General features: G+C 37.4%; 1 protein-coding gene across 2 annotated transcripts; it reads left to right on the top strand.

Moving 5' to 3' along the window:
• Positions 1–5,611: 5,611 nt before the first annotated feature.
• Positions 5,612–8,533, top strand: LOC100709813 (membrane-spanning 4-domains subfamily A member 4A). 2 transcript variants are annotated; one of them, XM_019364581.2, is made up of 7 exons: positions 5,612–5,726; positions 5,810–5,977; positions 6,137–6,232; positions 6,352–6,408; positions 6,792–6,890; positions 6,996–7,112; positions 7,202–8,533. In XM_019364581.2, exons 2-7 carry the CDS (start codon positions 5,816–5,818, stop codon positions 7,229–7,231), a joined length of 561 nt encoding a protein of 186 aa, XP_019220126.1. In that variant the 5' UTR covers positions 5,612–5,726; positions 5,810–5,815; the 3' UTR covers positions 7,232–8,533. The 2 variants fall into 2 exon arrangements, with proteins under 2 accessions (XP_019220126.1, XP_003454494.1); XM_003454446.4 differs by having other exon boundaries at positions 5,623–5,730; positions 5,812–5,977.
• Positions 8,534–9,881: the final 1,348 nt, after the last annotated feature.

Below are 9,881 nucleotides of genomic sequence, written 5' to 3'. Positions count from 1 at the left end.
AGTTCCTGTATGTATGTATAGTTTATCGGTCACTCACACTGGTGGGGAAGAATTGTGCCTCACTTTTCTTTACAACAGCTTTAGGTTCATTGAGGTTTGTGGGCATTCATTTATATGCAGCTCTTGCCACAGCCAGGGCATTTCAATTAGAGTTGAGGTCTGGATTTTCATTGGGCTATTGCACCATCTTGATTATCTTCTTTTTGGGGTTGTTTTTTCAACTTTTCTACTGGCCTGTTGCGTGACCTGCTTTTCAGCAAAACTGTTGCTGTTGGACAGATGACCTCACATTTGTCTCTAAAATAATTTGATATACAGAGGAGTTTACAGTCACCTCAATGAGTGTAAAGTCCCCAGGTCCTGTAGCTGCAAAAATAAGCACAAATCATCACACCTCCACCCTTTATCTTTGACAGTTTGCATGCGGTGTTTCTGCTAATATGCTATGTTTCTTTTGCCAAACATGCTGCTGTGCATTATGATCAAACATCTGTGCTTTGGTCTCACATGTCGAAAAGATTCCAGAAGTCTTGCTTCAGATGCAGTTTTGCAAACCTAAACTGTGCAGCCGTGTTCTTTTTACGGAGAAGATTCTTTCTTCTGGCACGTCTTCCAAACAAGTTATTCGATTTAGGCTTTTTTAAAACTGTACGATCATAATCATTCAACATTTAAGATACTAACTGAGGCCTGTAGAGCCTGAGATGTGGCTCTTGGGTTTTTTGCAATTTTATGAGAATTGCACGGTTTGACCTTGGAGTGAATTTGCTGAGACCTCCAATCCGGGGAGGATTACATGCACCGGACTGCTCCACACCAACAAACTGACAAAACTTCAGCTTTTCAGGTCCCACGAAAAGTTTCATCTTCACATGATGATATACGAAAAGAATCATCATTATCCCATGCACGCCCAGGCGCAACAATAATACTTTACAAATGAAAATTGTTGCGCTCACATGATCATAAGTGCAGGGACAGAAAACAGCATTGTGCTGTGGACAGGTATGAGAAACATTTACAACATTTATGGTCTTCTGAAAAGCTGGCTAACAGCGGTTTGATGATTTTAACCACTGTTATATCCGACACATACAAGTGTTTGGGTAAATGATAAGCTGCTTTATAAAGTGCACATTGCTAATCTTTCCAGGAAGCTCAGAGCGAAGGTTTTTATTTGAGGACTAAAATTACTTTACAGTTTTTTCTAAGAAAAAATAGGCGCAAGCAACTTTTCTTTCTGTGATTTATTATAGTCATGTACTGTACTGTCTCCTCAGGTTTACAGATTCTTGCGTACCACACTTCTCTACAGTTTATTGCAAAGTCTCTGAATCGCCGCTGCATTCTCTATGGTAGGCCAGTATGCAGAAAATAGCATTGGTAGTCATTTTTATCTATATAGCAATACAGTTTGTACTTTGTACCTTCTGCCCAAGTACCAATAGTTACCAGCTATGCGCCTATAACAGTTGCTTTTAGATGTGCCGAGGGTTTTGACAGACCTGGTGAAAGCAGTATTTTCTTACTACGCGCTGTGGCATGGACTAGTTTGCAGAAAGGGGTCAACTTTGACGCGTATATTTGTTAAAAATTGTTAAATTATAAGAAACAGTTAATGAGATGTGGATGAACTTTTCTAATGTGTTTGTGTTGGGTATTAGTATATTGTTTGTTATACTGTAGATTTTGTATTTTATGATGCGTTTGTTGTATTTTATACAGTAAAATACAAACATTTTATATGATCCCATCTTGATCCCATCTCTCTTGTAAATTGGATGGATTGACTGTATCTCAGTGGCACTTCCTGGTTAAATACAGGTAACTTAATAAATCCCAGACACATTTCCACAGCACCAGGACAGATCAACCTCAGATCCTCTTACAATAACCCTTTTTTATTTATAATTTCCTGAAGAGAACATTCTTAATTAATTTTAATGTGGAAAACTGTTCTTATGTATGTTAATCAGTTACTGTAGGTCATTACTCTAAAGAGCTACTGAATAAACATGCCTACATAAACAAATGAAGGCAAAAAAAATGCAGTATGCATTATGAGCAATTATTCGATGTTATTAATATTAAATAAACAAGTTTGTGAACTTTGTTACCTATCCTTTAGGTTTAAAAGCAACTGTGCACACTTTTTAGTGTTACCAATTAGCACATTAGAAAGGGTTGTATGAAACAGTCTTTATACATGAAGCAACAAAAACTTCCACCGAGCATTTCCTGTTGCTACTGCCCACATCTGCTCAAAGTGCTCTTGTTATTTTGGGTAGGTCTACACATCATATCTGCTTTGCATGAATACTCATAAATATTTTTAAACATTAAATTCAAAAGTAACAAATAAAAATTCCCCTGTGTATGTCTATGTAACATTCATACATTTAGGTATGAGAAAATGAAACAGTTTTGGTCCTTGTTTTTTTTCTCAATGTGCAACATGCGAAGTGTGAAGCATCTTAAATAACACACAAAATAACAAATTCAATATGAGACATTATGCAAGTCAGTAAATCTTTTGCATTTATGAGAGCTTATAGTGTTTAATAACTGCTGGTATCTTTGCTGAGAAAGTAGTTTGTACTATTGTATTTTCTCCTTTTCCTGGTATTAGCAGCCATCAGCGTGCAAACACTCTGTGGGACATCACTCAAATTCACACTTCACAAAGACTTTGCTCCCTTCACAGCTATTATGCTTGTTGTTTGAGCACTCTTACCCCCAACACAGCTGGATGTTTCTGCATCAGATCGTGCAGTGGCCCTTTCTTGTCTGGTATCATCTCAGAGGCCTGATAATAACGCACTACTGGCTGCTCCCTCTGTCCACCTCTGTGCCGATCATCCTCATCATGGATGTCCATATCAACATCAGCGCAGGCCATGGTGCTTCTGGTCTGGAGAGATAATTATTTTCATTAACATGTATAATTAAATCATTGTTAGCTAATTGTTAACTTGCATAGTGTGTGGTGCATTTTTTAGCCTTAATATGGCGCAACTACTGCAAAGGCCTTGAGAACAGTTACATGGTATTTTTTTTAAATAAAATACTGTAATGTAACTGTGCATGTAAAAGATCCAGCAATTACCTTTGTCCTCTGCAGAGGACATGCATATGAGAACACAATTTATGCAATCTATATGAGGCCTACTGTACTGTCAAGAGGACATCCTGGTCTTTCTATTGATACCACATTTGTGGGGCCTGGCTAACAGAGCACATGGACTTTCTTTTCAAAATAAGAGGAACTGCAGTTTCCACGTTTTATAGCCACACAGGAGTTTGAGTGATAAAATTTGAGAGTCTTACCTTTGATTTAGTGGGACTTTAGAAATGAATAGTAATTTTATCCCTTTGAAAACAAAAATATTTATCTCTGCACGAGACAGCAGGACTTACTACCTCTTATTTATTTTCAACCTGGGTCAATACTTCAAGAAGCAGAGGGCAGAGTGAGGCAGAAAGGTTTTTACTCAATATTGTGGAAGTAGAGTCAGATCAAGAGCTGTCAGGAGACGACGTGGGGGAAGGCCAGACATTAAAGGACGAAGGTGAAAGCTCAGCGGAGAACATACCAGGGTTTGAGGTGAAATGTCAGAAGAAGTATTCTTTGATAAAGGGCTTACGATTTCTAGACTACGATTTCACACACACACACACACACACACACACACACACACACACACACACACACACACACCAGCTTTGAGTCTGATGTCTTTTTTACCCTTTTGATTTATATAATTCATACTAGAAGTGCACGAAGCTTTACCTCTCCTGTCTTCATCAATTCAGTTTCAACCAGGGAATTATTTTTAACATGAAACATGAAAACAGAACAACATTGCTCTTAACCACAGCTGGTGCTGATTATATCAGATGGAAAATAGGTAAGTAGGTTTTAGAAAAAAAATGTCAGCACAGACCAGACCAGAGGGAGGTGCTCATCCTCAAAGGCAACATTAAAACCGAAAATACTCTTCAACATATCTGTGTTCACGCATGACTCAGATAACATAAGATCCAAATGTAGTGGTTCCTAGTAATATATATAGGTCAAGAGAGATTAGGCGTCCATCAAAGTAACAAAAAAGAATTAAAGCCCTGTTAAGAGGTGCTGACCACAACGCTGAGACCACCGAAGGATGATTCCCTTCACAGGTCTGTGTCCTGTATGGCCGCTGAGAAACACAATCCCACAACTTCCAAATCCTAATTTACACAATGCTTCCCATCCATATTAGGGTGTCATCATTTTGCTCCTGTTCAGGGCCCTCAAAACCTTTCAGTCTGGCCCTCCTTCACCTCATCTCCCGACAGCACTGAGTACGACTCCCCTTCTACAGGTCCGAGTAAAATCCTTTCTCACTCAGTCCTCTGTAATGCCATCCACGATCATTGTTAAATCATTGTTAGGTGAGTATTTACATGCACAGAATGGGGGGAAAAAGTTGACTATGAGGAGTTCTTTGTTATAATAACAGTATTCCATCATTTAACGGTTTTAATATTAATGAAATAAAAAGACATCCACACAAAAATGGACAAATATCATTACATCACATCAGCCTGTAAGCAACCAAGACCCGATGTCCACTACAAGGGACAAATGATAACACATATGAGAGAAACGTTGCCGTAATGTTTATTTCAATCACAATACTTAAATTATCTGAAAAAAATCTTTTAGGAGGATTTTAAAAAGTAAGAACGAAGGTTTCCTTGAACTTTTTCTAACACTTTGAGGTGATTATTTATGGTTATTGTGTTGCATTCAGGAAACAGTTGCATATATTATTGCTACTTCTTTGCCATATTTGGTGGATACGACACACGATACTGTTTTATTAAATTTGTTTCTTAATTATTTTAAGGAAGCTGGAAAGAGACAGCAAGAAAATTCAAAAGTGAAAGATATTATGTCTTAAAATTATAGCCGTTTAAAGAATCACACATTTACAGACCAAAAAGCAACAAAAATAATGTTAGTTATCATCAAACCCAGTAAGAGTAAAAACGACAAAAAGTGTCTGTGGATTGTGACAGCAGCTGTAATCCACATAGGCTTTAATGACTTTTTAAATTATTTTTTTCTAACATGAAAAAAACAAACAATCTACAAATATACACAGATGGATGTGCACAAATGCAAATATGTATTTTTAAGAAAGATTTTTTTCAGTGCAGTAGAGAAGATCGAGAGTCTTACCCTGTTTGGCTTGAGCAGTCTCTAAATCACACTCTGCTTCTGTCTCACTTCTTAGTGTTTCTCTTTAGACATGAATTCAACTTCCCTGCAGAAACTCAGATGAGGTCATCGTACCCTTCAACTTCCTCACTCAGAAAAAACTCTGCCATAATAATGTCCTCAAGTTTCCGTGCCTCACTACCATATGTTCTATATCAAGTGTTTTCATTTTATTCCTAAACATGATTTGTGAAGGATTTTTTTAAAAACAATGCTCACTGAAATCTTAGATTTTATGTTAGGTCAGTTTTAAATCTTGGCCGAAGTCTGCATGCAAGCCTTTTGTGGGTGTGAAAGAAGGGGGATGGGAGGTGTGCATGTGTGTTTGTGGGGTGGGGGGGGGTTTCAGAAACAAAGACAACTGATGCGTCAGGTCATTTCCTTGTCAAACTCAAAGAAGAGCCAAAGAAGAGAAATTCAAGTCTGAATCAACTTCAGAGAAGAAGAAGAAGAAGAAAAAAAAGGTATTATGTGTTTTGCAGAGATCACCTCAGCAACTAGTGAGTGCTACAAGGCGCTTTAATGCTCTTTCATCTCGTTCACAGGAGAATGAGGAAGACATTCGTATGTGATGAATCGATGATCATCACCATTCCAATTGGAAGTCTCAGGGATCTCCGAGATGGTCAGCTGATGCCAGAGAAATTCCACTGCGTCTTCAGAGACTCCTACAAGGTCTTTGTTATTAAGGGGAAACCTACACCTATGGGAGTAAGTTTAAACTTCATTCTAAGCGGATGGAAAGGCGGGCTGCCGTGCAATAAATAAGTGTAAAGAAATAATTTGCATTTTATCCAAACAATTCCCTGCTTGTTTGTATATTATGCACACTATTTTCTGCTTATTAGTACAATTTTTCTTTTTTATCAGGCAGCTCAAGCCATCGCTGGTGTGTTTCTTTTCACGCTTGGACTGGTTCAAAAAAACAGTCCATACGTGTTCATCTACACTCTACCGAGTATTCTGGTAAAAACAAACAAAAATGCTTTGTTTTGGGGGGGTTATAAGCAAATTGCTAAAACTTTTCATGATTTGGAAAGAATTATTTTCATGCTTTTAACATTTTATGTGTATTATTATTGCAGTTTGTGGTCTGTGGTATGCTGTCCTTTGCTGCAGGAAAATTTCCAAACATGCATGTGGTGAGTAATTTGATTTAAAATTAAGGTTTTGTTTTCATGTGAAATTACTTCTCATAGAAAAGAACATTTCTGCTGATTACAGCAATTTAGCATAAAGATTATGACATATTAGTGACTATTGTCTTGGTCAGACGAAAAAATATATTATTATGCATGTATTAATTATCATCACTTCATTATGTCAGGAAACAGTTTTTATGGTTTTACGCAGATGCGTTCAGTTATAGATATGTAACATTCACTCGAACCTGAACGGAGAGCTTCTTTAAAAAGTTCTTCTTTCGATCTCAGACTGTTGTCCTAAATGAGGAACACGCTAAACCCACATTGGTAGCACTGGTGCGGTTGATGCTTCTAATGAAACGTGTTTTGTAATCTTTCAGACCAAGCTGTCGTTCTCTCTGAACATTATCAGCTTCTTCTGGTCAGTTGCAGCATTTTCTCTCGCCTTGGTCCTCTTTCCTCATCCTCCCAGTGTCAAGGTAAGCTGCAGCTTACAGACACTCTCATTTTGTTTGGTTTGCTTTTTTCTTTTTAATTCCAAGCTAAGTTGAACTACTTCAACCTGCTTTTGATTTGCTTTACAGGTGGCTCAAGGAATCAGCGTGCTGATAATGACCCTGCTGGTTGTTGAAAATTTGATAGCCATATTCTTGATCTACTGGTTGAGCAAAGCTGTGTGCAGAGAACATTTCAACACTTTGGTATGTCATTTTATTTTAAATACTCCAAGACAGTTGTAGTGAAAACAAGATATTTTATAAATAATAATCTTCATCGTTTTTCTCTGCAGCCCACCGTACTGCTGAAACAGGGAGACTGAATTTTAGTGACAGATGGAAACCCGCGAACGACCTACATTTAACTTTCCTGTCAGTGTCATATGCTCCTCAGCATGCAACAAACAACGACTGTGAAAGCCTATATTTGTCATGCACTGCTGCTCAAGTATAAGTTGTATGTATTATTTTTCTTTTTGAACAGTCACAAGTTGCATTCCATGTTTATTTCTGGATCACATGAAAGCAGCGGCCACATCTGTATTCAGTAAAAAAAGAAAAAAATGTGTTTGTAAGCGGTCTTTGATTTTTGCAAAAAGGTAAACGTGCAGTAGTTTGTTTGTTTGTTTTTTTTAATGGGATGCAAACTATAATTCTGAACATTAATAATTTTTTAACAAGAATATTCATGGAGAAACATAATACAGGTGTGAGCTCGGTGCCGCTGGACTCCAGTGCTTGTCATCGACTCTTAGTTTGATTTTATGTCTCCGACTTTTACAATAACACAGAGACTTTTGCTCCCCGGATCCTCGAGCAGTCAAGCTGACAGAATTCCTCAAACTTTCCTGAAATTTAAACTTTCAAAAAATGTCAATATTCGTATTTTTAACCATTTGTAAACACCTATTTAACTGCTTGCTGTTTAATGCATTTTAGCATTATATGTTTTTTATGGTGTTTGTGAATCAGCACATAGTTATATTTTTAAATAAACAGTTCTCTGTGTGTTTTGCTCTGTCGTAGCCTGTGTAAATGTAATACTACCCCGATACAACATGCACAAATGAATCCGAGAAGCAAGGGTTATTTCATGTTTGCTACAAAGTAGAAAATAAGTGAAGCACGCAATGCAGTCTGTAAGATGTAATAGTTTTGATGGGAACAAATAATTTATATATGTAAATATAGATAATTATAATAACTGATTATTGATAACAATTTAAAGATATATAGTGTATAACAAAACATAAAGTAGGAACAAGTCATTTGGATATATTGTGTGTAAAGAACTTTTTATTGTTCTGCGCGTTCCTAAAATCTTGTTAAAATCAGCTGCCTTTGTAGCTCACTGCCTTTTCTGCTCTTTATGAAAAATGACACAGACACTCATCAGTAGGATAAAGCAACTGAGCAGATTTATTTACTTTTAAGGTGTTTGTACTTTCATCAAGTATTCAGCAACTGTTGATCTTTAGGACCGCAGATGGAGGGGCGCTTTTTGTTATTTTGTGCAGATAGTGTGAACGTTTCGAGAGGAAGTCTTTCTTTTTTCGCTTTCTCTTCACTGTAAAGCACTTTGGTTTTAAATGTGCTATATAAATAAAATTTTGTGTGTTACTTGATTTTGTGTCAATATCTGCTTTGGACTTATTTAAGAAGGAAATAATGAGTTTTATTTTCTGTTCCGCTTTCTCAGATCACAGGAAATTATTACTTTAAAAACCTAAAATGATGAAACAAAGGTCACCAAATATGACAAATAGCTTGTTTTAGAACTGATTTTAGGATATGGTGACTTCTAAGATCTGTTATATATGTAACATAACACAGCTGTATAATGGCATGCTTGTAGCTTGAGGTCCTTGGGCAGAGGACGCTTATCTGATCCTGAAATCAGGTCAGCACTGTTGGCGACCTCTTTTAAATGTTTTCTTAAGATGCACATCAATCAGAACATTTCCTGGTTTCACTTGATTTCACTTGGTCTTTGCTACTGTTGTGTATTTTCTCTTTTATTTTAAATTGCTTTTATTGCATGGCCCCATTTTTCTTCAACAAGCTTGCTTTGCTGCTTGTGTACTGACATAATAATCAGTCACTGTATTGCTTTACAGTAAGTTTAGACGCAACGGTATTTTCCCGTTGCGTCTAAACTATTGAACTTTGCAATGTACGTTTAGAAAAGTGTGTTTTAAACACAGCGTGCATTGATACAGCACTTTTATGTATGCCTAAGCGCTTTGTCTAACGTTTACATTTTGATGGAGGCATCTGGGGGAACTCAGTGTTCAGTATCTTGCCCAGGGATACTTTGACACATGGACTGCCAGATCAGGGGGGTGATCTACTGATGTTCTGATTGGTAGATGACTGCTCTACCACCTGAATCACAGCTGCCCATGGAATAATAATAGCTTATTTTACTGTTAGTAAATTTATGTTTGTGAGATCGCCTGTGATCTATGGTTTGGATACGGTGACACAAACAAAAAACAGGAGGCCCTCCCTGTCTGTCAGCTTTGGTAGTGTTACACTTACACTATATATTAATAATATATAAAAACAATAGAAAGAAACAGACTGACAAGACAAACCTAGAGAGAGTTTATAGAACTTCTCGTGGCAAAGCTAATGTGTTTGACACAACAATGCATTCAACACTGTGATTCTACCTTATAAAGCTGCTGGACAGGAAAGGCTGGAAAACAAAAGAACAACAACAAAAAAAAGTCAGGAGGCCAAGTTGGAGGTGGCAGTGCTGATGATGCTCAGGGAGTGACCAGAATGGACAAGATTTAAAATGAGTATCAGAGCTGAGGTCGAGCACTTTGGAGAAAAATTAGAGAGCCTAGGCTGAGATAGTTTGGACATGTGCAGAGGCGGAATATTAGCTATACTGGGCAAAGGATGCTGAAACATGGAGCTTCCAGGCAGGAGGAAAACAGGATAAAGACCACAGAGAAGTCACAG

Source organism: Oreochromis niloticus, linkage group LG11 (genome assembly GCF_001858045.2).
Source record: "Oreochromis niloticus isolate F11D_XX linkage group LG11, O_niloticus_UMD_NMBU, whole genome shotgun sequence".
NCBI classification, from domain to species: Eukaryota; Metazoa; Chordata; class Actinopteri; order Cichliformes; family Cichlidae; genus Oreochromis; species Oreochromis niloticus.
The sequence above is the reverse complement of the archived record's forward strand: the minus strand, read 5'-3'. Positions and strand labels throughout refer to the sequence as shown.

What these genes read in the sequence shown, in the direction of transcription:
- LOC100709813 (XM_019364581.2), top strand. Translation starts at nt 5,816, where the DNA reads ATGAGGAAGACATTCGTATGTGATGAATCGATGATCATCACCATTCCA. An exon ending in GGAAACCTACACCTATGGGA is followed by an intron (nt 5,978 to 6,136) that starts GTAAGTTTAAAC and finishes CTTTTTTATCAG; the next exon opens with GCAGCTCAAGCCATCGCTGG. An exon ending in CTCATCCTCCCAGTGTCAAG is followed by an intron (nt 6,891 to 6,995) that starts GTAAGCTGCAGC and finishes TTTGCTTTACAG; the next exon opens with GTGGCTCAAGGAATCAGCGT.